Source organism: Melanotaenia boesemani, chromosome 2 (genome assembly GCF_017639745.1).
Source record: "Melanotaenia boesemani isolate fMelBoe1 chromosome 2, fMelBoe1.pri, whole genome shotgun sequence".
In the NCBI taxonomy this organism is placed as follows: Eukaryota; Metazoa; Chordata; class Actinopteri; order Atheriniformes; family Melanotaeniidae; genus Melanotaenia; species Melanotaenia boesemani.
In genome coordinates this window covers 5,081,005-5,093,187 of record NC_055683.1, presented here as the reverse complement: position 1 = coordinate 5,093,187, position 12,183 = coordinate 5,081,005, and the positions used below count along the sequence as shown (strand labels likewise).

General features: G+C 37.4%; 2 protein-coding genes across 4 annotated transcripts in view; one reads left to right on the top strand and one right to left on the bottom strand.

The window, feature by feature from the left end:
- LOC121654244 (deleted in malignant brain tumors 1 protein-like) overlaps positions 1-12,183 on the bottom strand; it is a 240,805-nt gene that overhangs the window by 62,820 nt on the left and 165,802 nt on the right. The window lies entirely within an intron of this gene.
- LOC121654125 lies at positions 2,701-11,450 on the top strand. 3 transcript variants are annotated; one of them, XM_042008077.1, is made up of 7 exons: positions 2,701-2,729; positions 3,933-3,969; positions 7,305-7,527; positions 7,652-8,352; positions 8,491-8,637; positions 9,885-9,986; positions 10,606-11,450. In XM_042008077.1, exons 4-7 carry the CDS (start codon positions 7,771-7,773, stop codon positions 10,912-10,914), a joined length of 1,140 nt encoding a protein of 379 aa, XP_041864011.1. In that variant the 5' UTR covers positions 2,701-2,729; positions 3,933-3,969; positions 7,305-7,527; positions 7,652-7,770; the 3' UTR covers positions 10,915-11,450. The 3 variants fall into 3 exon arrangements, with proteins under 3 accessions (XP_041864011.1, XP_041864003.1, XP_041863995.1); XM_042008069.1 differs by lacking the exons at positions 2,701-2,729; positions 3,933-3,969 and adding an exon at positions 6,587-6,976 and having other exon boundaries at positions 7,305-8,352; XM_042008061.1 differs by lacking the exons at positions 2,701-2,729; positions 3,933-3,969 and having other exon boundaries at positions 7,068-8,352.

The window sequence follows — 12,183 nt, the reverse complement described above, 5'->3', positions numbered from 1 at the left end:
CATGGTATGGACAAATCGACCCTCAGTTTGAGTGCAGCGGCTTCTCTTCACCTCCCTCTTTTTAGCAGCTTCAGAAATGTGCCGTTTATGGTGGGCGGAACCCTGGTGGAGCAGCTCAGCTGTTGGCTCCGCCCATCGCATCGCCCGTCATGAGGTGATTGACAGGTTAGGCCTTAGCGGTTACTACACGCTGATTAAGAAACGATAAAATAACTGCCAGCTCTTACCTCTCCAGCTGTGTCACGGACAGTTGGTATTGAACCTGGCTTCAGCTTCAAACGGTTGGCGAAGCCTGCTTTCCATGCCCCCATGTTGTGGAAACAGTCCTCTTTGAAATGCTGGCCACAGACATGCAAAACCTTTGGAAGTTTTCCGGGTACATTTCCTCCAAAAATAAAATTAATCCACTCAGTCCTCGTGGGTTCAGTGGATGGAAGTAAAAAAACGTTTTCGTGTTCATTTATGCAGCCACAAACAGAACAGTGCTTCTGTCGCTTAGCCATGTCCGCTAACGAGGGTTGCCGAAGAGGGAAAAACACTGGGCGCTAGGTGATTTTTAGAGGGCGGGCTTTGAGAGCCGGTAGGCGGGTCCATCGCTCTGTGGGGAGTGGTTATTGTCCCTTATGACGTCATAACGTACACGCTTTCAAACAAGCTCATTTCAGCGCTTACTTCCCTAGAGGTGGAGCAGGGGGGAGAGAGAGCGCCTGAAAGAGTTTCACACTTACGGGTCTCCTACACATGCGGGGGGACCAGTATGACTGTTCCAAAACCATTAAAAAGTGAATTTTGCATAATATGGGACCTTTAAATTGTGTTTCTGTCCATCTGAGATGAATTTCTGTCTAGAAAACTTTCTTGATAACACTGGTATTTGGTTTGCTGCTTGTGTAAAACAGTTCTAGTTTATATTTCTGGAGGCTCAAAAGAAGTCGACTGGATGAATATGCACAGCTGTCCTCAGTGCAGCTGGCTCTTGTTTAAGTCCTGCTTTGGACCCTTTGCTGCATGTTATTTCTCATTCCTTCTCTGTGACTTCTCTGCTGTCTGTCTGGTCTGATCAGATTGGACAGGGCCTGGGTAAAGGACACAGTGTGGCTGAAGTTGCGGAAGCTGTAATTAAACTGTGGTTCGAGTATACCTGAAATTAATTGTCATCTGAGGGCGCATTTACTCTGTTGCTGTTTGATCTGCTTTTAATGAACCCTGGTCTGCTTCTGTGGATAGTATGATTAACCCCTGCTTGAAAACCAGGTGGTCTTGGTTTACTTACAAGTGAGTTCTGGTCCGGTTTGCTTGCAGACAATGGACCAAGGACAGAAAGTGATGTGAGAGCAAAATAACTCACTGCCTTTCCTGCTGCTCATACTGGTGAAAACTGCTTTAGATTGAACACTGAAGTTTTAAAATATTCTTTGTTGGCTTTAAAAGATTTGTTCACCACCTGTAAATCAATCATCAGAAGGAAGAGTGTTCAAAAATCCACATTTTTAAAAGAAGGCAAAAACACCAGAGTTTGAGTAGAATTGACAATTCTTTGTTAAGCCAGTAATAAGAAAACAATACATATCTTCTCGAGAAGGAGGCCTGTTAGCTTAGCTTCTGATCAACTAATACACAAAGTGTCGGGACCCTTCGGTTCAGCCAAAAGACCCGCCTAACTAAGTTATCCTCCTCATTTATAGTGATACAAAGCATTGTGGCTATGTGCTTGCATGTGGTGAGCATTCATGTGAATGTGTATTTTGCAAGGTGGTCCTTCCTTCTTCCGGGAATTTGATTCCTCCAGGTCCTCCTTTTGGGGTACGTCAGAGCTGAAAGGAAAGAGATACTATGCTCTGCCCTGTTATCTGTCTGCCTCTCTGTGCTGACCTCCTTCTACCTGTTCCCACCGTTTTACACAAAAGGCTGTACTTTTAATGATTTCTGAGTTACTGGGAAATTCCGTTCTGCTAGGAGTGAATAGATAAGCAAAGAGATGCAACAATATTTACAATTTACTCCCTACTGGCCATCCAGAACATTGTCAAGGCCGCTAGTTCTTAGCTCTTTTCTCAGTATTGAACTCAGTAACCTTATATGAGTTTATGAGAATGCACTAACTGTAACCTGCAAAGCAATGATAACAATTAAGCTGTAGTTCTATTAATTAAAAGCAGAGCCTAATGCATGTTACTAAAATCTAAGGATAAAATGTAAATGAATAAATGAATAAGAATGCTTAAATAAGTAAATGAATAATAAATGAGTAAATGAATCAAAATGCTTATAAAATATTTGCAACAACTCCCGCTGTTGGACTGAAGGATCCCTTCAGTCCACTAAACCATCCTCCTGTGTGGTTAACCCTCAAATAGCAACTGCACTGTTAAAAGTAGTACTGGGGTTAATTAATATCCATTAAAGAACTATAAGTAATTGTTATTCATTAAAAATACATTAAGTCAGTTTGAAATTAATTTATGTTGATTTAAACAATTCATAATGTTTTTTTTAATTAATTTTACACAGTTTTTGGTTGGATAAAAGAAGCAAGAATAAAATGAGTAGAGTTTAATTAAAATGCATTAGAACCACTACAGAGGCAGAAAATTGATAGTTTTTACTCATTTAGGAATATTTTGTTTTAACCACGGAGCACTTCCGCCCACAGTCCTTTGCGCCAAATGGTGGAAGCGGGTCACAGGTCCTACCGCGTTTCACCAACGTCGGTCCTTCATTTCACACAGGTAAGAGCTTTGAAATGCATTTTTAAAATATATACAGAAGTAGCGATAGCAAGATTGTTGATAGATTCAAGCAGTATTAAAGCTGAATCAAAGCTTTTTTTTTTTCTTTCAACCGTTCTCTGAGCCGTGATAAGGCGGTTTAGCGCTTCGCTTTACAGGTTTACACTTTCTCTTTTTGGAAGCAACTTTCTACAGATGATGAACGTTACATCGTATGAAATGACAAGAAACTAGCTAAAATTCCAATCTTGCTAGTGTATTCTGTTCTCCTTCCCTCGCTAACAAGTTCTTTGAAAGACCGCACAGGGCTCGACCGTTGGAGCTTTTTTGTTTAGTGTTGAGTGATAATAACTGTTTAGTCTGTGTAAAGTACAGTGCTTCTCTCCACTCTCTCTCTCCAATGAAAATTCGAAATGCCAGTTTGTACAGCTTGAAAACTTGCTTTATATATAAAAAAAAGAACGTGGGTGGATTATCCTGGAGTGATTGAGAGAACATGGGCATGAAAAGGTCAGTCTTCGGCTGTATGCAGGTAGACATAGGCTATGCTGTTATGAAAATCTATACAAATGATTTCAAAGAATATTTCCACATCATCTGATCCAGAGTGTCTGGAAACTAAAAATAAAACAGCGAAAAATCCTGTGCTTTCAAAATCACGCTTGTGGCCGAAATACATGGTAGAAATGATTGCATTTAATCTGTTCTTATTAAATATCAAAACTATGTTAAACAAAGATTTTCTTAGTTTTAGAAAAATCCCTGCAATGTAAATTTATCTGATTGTTAGTCCTCAGACTCTGCTAATATGCACTTTTATTCTTACTAAGAAACAGACAGACCTCTTCTGTTTGTAATGGTTTGTTATTGTTTGGAAAATAAGGTTGAAACGGTTTTACATTTGATACAGGAATGTGTGGTTTGGGAGCTTAATACAATTTCTACAGTACTCTTTTTGCAACTTGTAGATGTCTCCATTGTCATTCACTTATTAGCGATAGTTTGTGGGCTACAAACCTTTTAAGAAAATAAATAAATAAATGGAATTAAAGAAATGAAATGTTGCTGTTTGTGAACTTTAAGTGTAATAATATTAGATCATTAAATATTAAAATTTTGGTGTTCAAATTCTGATTTTAGATGTTGTTCTGTAAAACATTAATCTATTCAAATGAATTAAAATTGATGTTGCTTTCTTTCCAGTTGCAGGAAGAGTCCTTTGCAAAAATTCATCAGAAAGGTATGTAGAACATGTAACACAAAATAAGGTGGGATAACATGCTTCAAAATGCAACTTCTTCATATGATAAAACTGGTTAGTTGTCATATTCTAGCAGCAGAAATTAATTAAAGCAAACAGCTGTTCTATTGTTGATTCAGAAATATTTTTCTTATGTAAATATAATCATATTGAGTATTGTTATCAGGTTGTCCCTGCTTAATCAGACTTAAATAACTGGGCAGAAAATATTTTTTTTAAAGATGTACTCTATCAATATCAAAAGATCCCCTTCCTCTTAAAATAGCCATGACAAACAGTGTCATTGGCCATTCTTAGACCTGTCTTTTTTTCTTTCCCAAATTACTATAGGACTTGGCTAATGGGATGGCAGTGTAAGATCTGCAAGTCTTTGTCTGCTACAAAAGGGAAACTCTTGAAGCATTACAGACAACAACACGCAACATTTGGCCGTGGACAGCTCCAACCATGTCTGTATGACAGTTGCCCTTGCACATTCAAAACACAAGGAGCCCTTCGAACACACTTGTCCAGATATCATGCACCTGAAGACCCTTCAAGCCCGGGACTCATCACTTCATTTAAGTGCTTAGTTTGTGGTGCTTTTTTCTCGACCCAGAAGGATTATTTCCAGCACATTGGAATTCACCTGAAAAACCATGAAACTGTATTTTGCGTATTTGAAGGGTGTGACTTTAGGACAAATATATACAATACCTTTCTAAAACACAAAAGCAGAAGACACAAATCCTGTTCTTTGACTGACTTTAAGCAAGATGTGTTTGAAAGTCACCATGCTCATGTTGCAAGCCATTTGGATGAGCTAGAGGCCAGTGATGATGATGGCACAGATTTAGATTTAGATCCAGATCGTGCATCCTCTACAGTTGTTAATGACATTGGCTTACTTCTATTGAATTTAGAGAGCATTTATAATGCTTCCGTAAGGTGCATTAATGCTTTGGTTGAAGATCTCCATTATATTTCTTCGTCATCATCTGTGGCAGTGATTAGAAATATAATTGATTCATCACTGAAATCCAACAAATGCACCGTTGACCAAGCCATCATAGCTGAATTGGCACAACAGTTGTGCAGATCTCATCCTATTACAACAGCTCTTGGAGCAGGTGGTCCACTTGGTTCAGCTTTTAAGAGAAGAAAGTATTTTAAGGAACATTTCTGTTTTGTAGATCCCGTTGAATATATTCTTGATGCTAAACAGAAGAAGAGCTTTCAATACGTGCCAATTCTCAAGACTTTACAGGAAGTATTAAAGAACAAAGACATCGCTTTGGAGGCTTTGTCAAAGCATTCAAACAGTACTGGGGATTTTAAGTCAATTTTTGATGGTACATGTTTTAAGGAAAACAATTTTTATGCTGGAGAAGAAACAAGACTTTCCATAATCCTGTATGTTGATGACTTCGAAGTGTGCAATCCATTAGGGACCTCTAGAAAAAAACACAAAATTACTGCAATATATTGGATTTTGGCAAATGTACCATCAAAGTTCCAATCTGCATTAACATCAATACATTTAGCTGTACTTTGCAAAGCTGTTGATGTTAAACAGTTTGAATACAAAGCAGTCTTGGAACCACTCTTGAAAGATCTAATCACCCTTGAACAGGAAGGGGTTTTTATTTCCAGTTTTCAAAAATATATTAAAGGGACCATACTCTGCGTCATAGCTGACAATCTTGGTGCTCATTCCATTAGTGGACTAGTTGAAAGTTTTAGTGGGCCTTATTTTTGTAGATTTTGTCTTGGAAATTCTTCAGAGTACCAGGCTTATGAAGTATGCTCTGGGTTGTTTCCACTAAGGAAAAAAGAGGACTACACATTGCACGTACAAACTGTCAAAGAAAATCCAAGTCTTGTCCCCTATTTTGGTGTAAAGCGGTCATGTCCTTTGACTGATCAATTGAGTTACTTTCACTTTGTCTCTGGTTACCCACCAGACATCCTTCATGACCTTTTTGAAGGGATAATTCCTAAAGAGCTTGCATTGTGTCTTCAGGTTTTCATCAAGAAAAAATACTTTAATTTGGCAATACTTAATAACTTGATCACACAGTTTCCATATAAAGGCTCAGACAAAGTTAACAGTCCTCAAGCAATCCCACAAAACTTTGCTGGCCGTAAAACTGTAGGTGGAAATGCACACGAAAACTGGGCCTTGATACGGTTGTTGCCTCTCATTGTTGGTCACTGTGTACCTGAAGAAGATCCTGCCTGGCAGCTGCTTCTTACTTTAAAAGACATTGCTGAGTTAGTGGCTGCCCCTATTCACACCACAGAAAGTATTGCCTTCCTTGGCTTTAAAATATCTGAATATCGTGTCAGATTCTTGGAAGTTTTTCCTAATGAGAGGCTGACACCCAAACATCATTTTTTGGAGCATTACCCTGCACTGATTGAAAAATATGGGCCGTTGGTTGGTGTCTGGACAATGCGTTTCGAAGCTAAACACAGATTTTTTAAGCAAGTTGTGAGGCACACTAATAATTTCAGAAATGTGTTGCTGACCCTTTCAACAAGACATCAAATGATGATGTCATACCACATGCAATCAGATGTGGGGAAACCAGCCCTGAGTGTCACAAAAATATCAACAATGCCTGTAGATCTGCTGCATTTAGACATAAAAAACAGTTTAAGAGAACGTTCACCATCTCTGTCAAGTGTGCAACTTGCCAACACTGTCACCTACAATGGCACAAAATATACCAATGGGATGATAGTATCTTACGGATCCACCTGTGGACTGCCAGACTTTGCTGAGATTACGCAGATAGTCATTTTGGACAGCTATGTTCTATTCATTGTAAAGCTACTTGCTGCCTGGTATGAAGAGCATCTGAGATCTTATAAACTGGAGGACACTGGCAAGATGACTCTTTTGGAGCAGCAGAAACTTGGTGATGTGTACCCCTTGGTTGCCTACAATGTGGGAGGAAAACGTATGGTTACACTGAAACGTCACATTTGTTGTGAATTTTAGGTAACCAAAATGAATTAACCCTTCATGTTGATTATACTGTCAATATTTATGCTGCAGCCTATATTGCAAAGAAGTGTTTTTTTTTTTTTTTTTTTTTTTTTACCTGACATCACTTTAGTGCAAATGTAAATAAGTTACAGTTAATGTTTTCCATTGTCTTTATGTCAATATCAGGGAGTAACCATTAAGGAACTGTTATCAAAAGGTGAAATACAAATTACAATAACAAAGTAAAGTTCTAATTTGAGTGAATTAAAAAGTAAATGACAATACTTAACTACTAAAGTATTAAAGTAAAATACTAAACTACCCATTTGTTTTCTTCCAGGCTGCCAGAAATGGAAGCGAAGCTTCGTGTAATAATTGATGACCGGATTGAGAAGCTGGTTCTACCATCAGGGATCCCCCAAACAGTGCAGGAGCTGCAAAGTGTTGTGAAGGATACCTTTGGTATTGCAGATGACTTCAGTCTTCAGTATATGGACTCAGAATTTGAAGACTACTTTACTCTTAATAGAAGTGACCAAATCAAACACAAAGACACCATAAAGGTTGTTCCCGCTGCTCCAGTTGTTCTTGACTTGGTTCCACTTGAAAGTTTTGGCAGCCCCTCTGTACAGCACTCAACTGACTGTGACTCTGCATCATATGCAGAGTCGATTGCTTCAAATGCAGAGTCTAGTGGAACATCATCTTCACAGGACACCATTATTCTGAGTCCGCCGAGCACCACTGGACGATGTCAACCCTGGCCAAAGCTGTTCCCTATTCCAGTGTTTGCTTATGAAACTGAGATGTACCTTGAAAGAGCCACTGAGAACTTCAAGAAGAATGGAACATTTATGACTACCTCAAAGGTCAAGGCAGACATACTGGAGAAGTTGGCAGAAACTATTTTTACATACACAGCTTATCCATCAGGTGGACAGATAAGTGATGTTGCTGAGGCACTTGTCAAAAAATATCCATGTCTCAAAGAATCTGGTTCTTTTTCTGGTTACTATGGCTGGCAACAAAGCTTAAAGTACAAGATGGCAAATTATCGCACCAAACTGCGAGGCTTTGGTGTACCTGAGGTCCTGTGCAATGCAGTTAAACACAAGAGCCCTGCTGACCAGAAATCTGCCAAGAATGTTAAGAAGCCCAGAAAGGCAGAGGTAAATTATCTCCCTCCATACCCACCAGGAGAGGATAAGGACAGTCAGGAAGAAGAGAGGATTCAGTTGCTCACTGAAGTGAAGAAAAAAGACAATGAGAAGTTGATCAAAGAAAAAATGGCTAAAACATTTGCACACAGACGTCATGAAATCGTCAGCCTGTCACCCAGCATTGAGGACATCAAAGCTAGATGGCCTGCTCTGTTTCAGGCCTCTCATGTAATAATTTTGCATTAATAACTCTTTAAAAAATTTAATTCTCTTTACATTTTGACTGATCTTGTTTTCTATTCTTATAGTAAGTGAAGCTTTAAAGTTCTTTCTCTGTATTCTTTTTTTTGTCACCATTTCTTTTAGCTGCAGGATGAATTCCTAAGGATTACCACAATACACCTGGAACCAAAATTCATGGCCAAGCTGGATGAGTATTCTCCGAAGTTGTTGGCTGTCTTCAATTCCAAGGGAGGAGCCATGGGATTGAAATTGCAGGGCATCTTGCTTAAGGTATTTATCAGTGACTAATTATTTGTATAAGATTTAACTGAAGTAGTTTTGATTTTAAATTATTGGGATATTAATTATTTCAGATGCTTAACTACCTACCAGCATATAAATCTAATTAATTTGATCTCCCAATTCACAAATTGTATGCTATATATTGCAATTCATGAAGATGGTTAGATAATAACTAGAAAAATGTTTGTCGCAGAGCCACTTCAATTCAGCAGTACCTGATCATTTCAGCTTCATGCTATAATGGCAAGGCTCATTGATGTTTTAAAAAAGTTGCATTTATTCCACAAATCGTCACATTATGCGACTAAATAGTCAGTTGAGAGCTTCGGGTGTGAGAATGTATTCACGTTAGTCGCTTCTGACCCAGCTCAAGATCAACTTCTGAATTAAGAGTTTGAAGCTGTAAATTGAATAGATTAATATATTGTGCCATTGTAAAACTGATACTGTTAAAAAACTTGCAGCAAGTCTGAATTATGTGACCAGTGGTACTGAATACCACACTGTTGTTGAAACTACTCAGTTTGTGAGCATGGCTGGGACATTGAACGTCTCATGTGGGTTGCACATTTAAACAGGATTCTGGACTGCATTCCACCATTTTTATTTGAGGATGGTGGATGATTTTGTCTAGAAAGACATAGAAAAGGTAAATATAACAGATAACATGAAATGCTTACATCAAATGGAACAATAAATGAATACATAACTTACATTAATAATGCATCCATTCCACTAGGTTACACATCCCATGGTAATATGCAGATTAACTTAATATATAAACACAGTGAGCATCATCATGACATACTGGAAGAAATGATTAAGATTAAAGAGTCCATTTCACAACTCACAGGTTTCCTTTGTTCCACTGGTTTGGAGGGAAAAGAGGCTGAATAGGCTGGAAGGGTTGGGTTATATAACTTCCTTTGCACGTCAATGAAGCAACAGGTGATAGTGATCACAGTAATGCCAGATAAGATGGTGAAGAACCATAGCTTTAACAGTTGTCTTGATTCAAACATTTGACTGACTTGAAACTTTCTTTAAAATGGGAACAATATAAGATAAATAGATTAATAAATAAAAAAAAGGAGACGACATTGGAAAATTTAAGTCGAAATATTTGGATAAGTGATCTTGATCAGTAATGATTTATAGTATGTATTTTTTACTTAATAAAAAATAGACTATTGGTGTAAAATACTAGAAGATGGTGATTATTTTTGTCTTATCAGGCACAAAGCAATCCAAGCATCAATACTACCAGAGATCTTGTAATTCAGTGCCTGATGGTGTACCTCGGGGAACATACCGATCAACTCTTCAAGGAGTATAATGTAAGTTTTTTTTTATTTTTATTTTTTATGTAAATTTAAGTGATTAAAACAGAAAAGTGTTACCTATTCTTCCATGCCCTAGCAATGTGTGACACCGCAGATTTTCTTTCTGATTTGATACCATGTAGTATTCAAGCCAGTATCGGCTATACTGATCTGATACCCCTGCTTCATCCAAAAACTTTTATGTGTAAAATCCCTCCCAAAGCAGGCTCCACTAAGGAGAAAGGAGTTAATATTTTTATTTTTATACATAACTTTGTGACTGAAACTGAAATTGCCAATTAGATACACAGATAAAAATATAAATGCCAGAATAACTGCATTTGTCAACAACTACATAATAATATTACTAATACACTACTAATATTCATTTAGTATCAGTCTAAATGCATGGAAATGGCTTTGAGCTGATCTAAGGGACACATCACTCCATGCTGCCATATGACTAAAACCTTTGTGGTTCTAAAGCTGAGGTGACATGTGCCATTTCTTTTTTCTTCTTTTTTTTGCTTAGCTTTCCTTTTACTTTAAAAGGTCAGTAGGATTTTGGTAGATAACTCTTGGAAAGTTTCCTTTCGCATAACAGTGAAATACCCAATGTCTTTGTTGTTTTTAGGATGTTGATGGAGACAGTGTTTCACAAGACCTCAGTGAGCAACAAATGAAAATCTACAAAATCAAGACCACACTGTCAGAGGACTGGGATGATGTTGGTATCGTGGTTGAGGGGGTGAGAGTTTTGGCTGACCTGGGCAATGTTCCAAGGGCCTGTGTCATGCTTATTGGGTTGGCATACGCAGTGGATCTTGCTTATCCTAAAGAGCTAAGGTACACCTTAGAAGTATTCCAGAAACTCTTCCTGGAACTGGACTCTACAAGGCTGTCACCAAAAGTGAACAGCCTCAAGAACAAGTTGCTTGCTTAAATATGAACTCTTACAGAGCGAAAGGGATGCGAGTTCACTTTGAGTAATATGTGATATTCTTTCAAGTTATGCACTTGCCAAGATAGACCCAAGATGGTCCCTGGTGTTTGACAGGTTGTATTTGTTATCTTCTTTTGTATTTACTGTCTATTTTATTGGAACATTAACTGAGTTGGCCTTTTCAAAACTAAGATGGATGACACATATTGTCAAGCTTAGTTTCTCATGCACCTTCTTCAGACTTTAAGTTATTTTTTTTTCTTTTACTATTACATGTTCAGTAATATTTTCACTGATGGTGTATTGTAACACTTTTATTTACCGGTACTTAAATTTGCAGTTTTACAGACAGTTACAGTGAGAAAAAACAAAACAAAAATGTCTGTAGTCCAAGCACTGTCAGGTTCAAATTTAGTTTGTAATGTGTTATTGAGCCCAAGTTGTACATTCTGATTTTATAATGGCAGAAATGCATTTATACTTAAATTTCTTCATGTATTCAAGTGAGGTGCTAAACATGTAACCTGAATGAAGGACTTTTGGTCTTGGTATTAGCACTGGCAACTGTTCATTTTGTTTTAATACACTGTTCGTCAGGAATACAAATTCTTATGTAAATCTGGGTAACTGAATTAGAAAGTGCATGGAGTTCTTCTTGTGACTGACTTGGTAAGTAGTAGAGGGCAGGGAAATGGATTCAGTTGACCATATCCCAGGATCCTAGTTAATGATCAAGTAAGAGTTCATAACTGATCTATGTGTAGGGAAAACTTGCTCGATGAGCATGTGCATTTTTTTTTTTTTTTTTTTTTTTGGGGGGGGGGGGGAATTGCTGTACTATACATTTTGCCCAGAGGATGTTGGACAGTTACATTTTGAAATGTTGTGAACATAATAAATGTTTACCTTGTGAAACAAACTGGAACTATTAAGATATGTTGAGTAAATTATACTTAAAAGAATTATGGCAACAAAGTGACACTTATTATTATTAAATAGATCTCAAATTCCACAGAAGTAATTATTTCTTAAATTTACACATTTCTTAAGGGCAAATTGATACAAAAGACAATAATTTAAATGAGTTCAATTAAGCAAAACAAAGCTAAATTCTAAGTTGATCTAATTATTTTTTTTAGTTAAATCAACTAATATTTATCTTGGTTCCTTGTTAGCATTAGTAATTTTATTCAGAAAACTAGTAAATTTAAGGCATTTATTTCTACAAAATCTGTAATTATTTGTGACATTTCTTCAGAAATTGAGTAG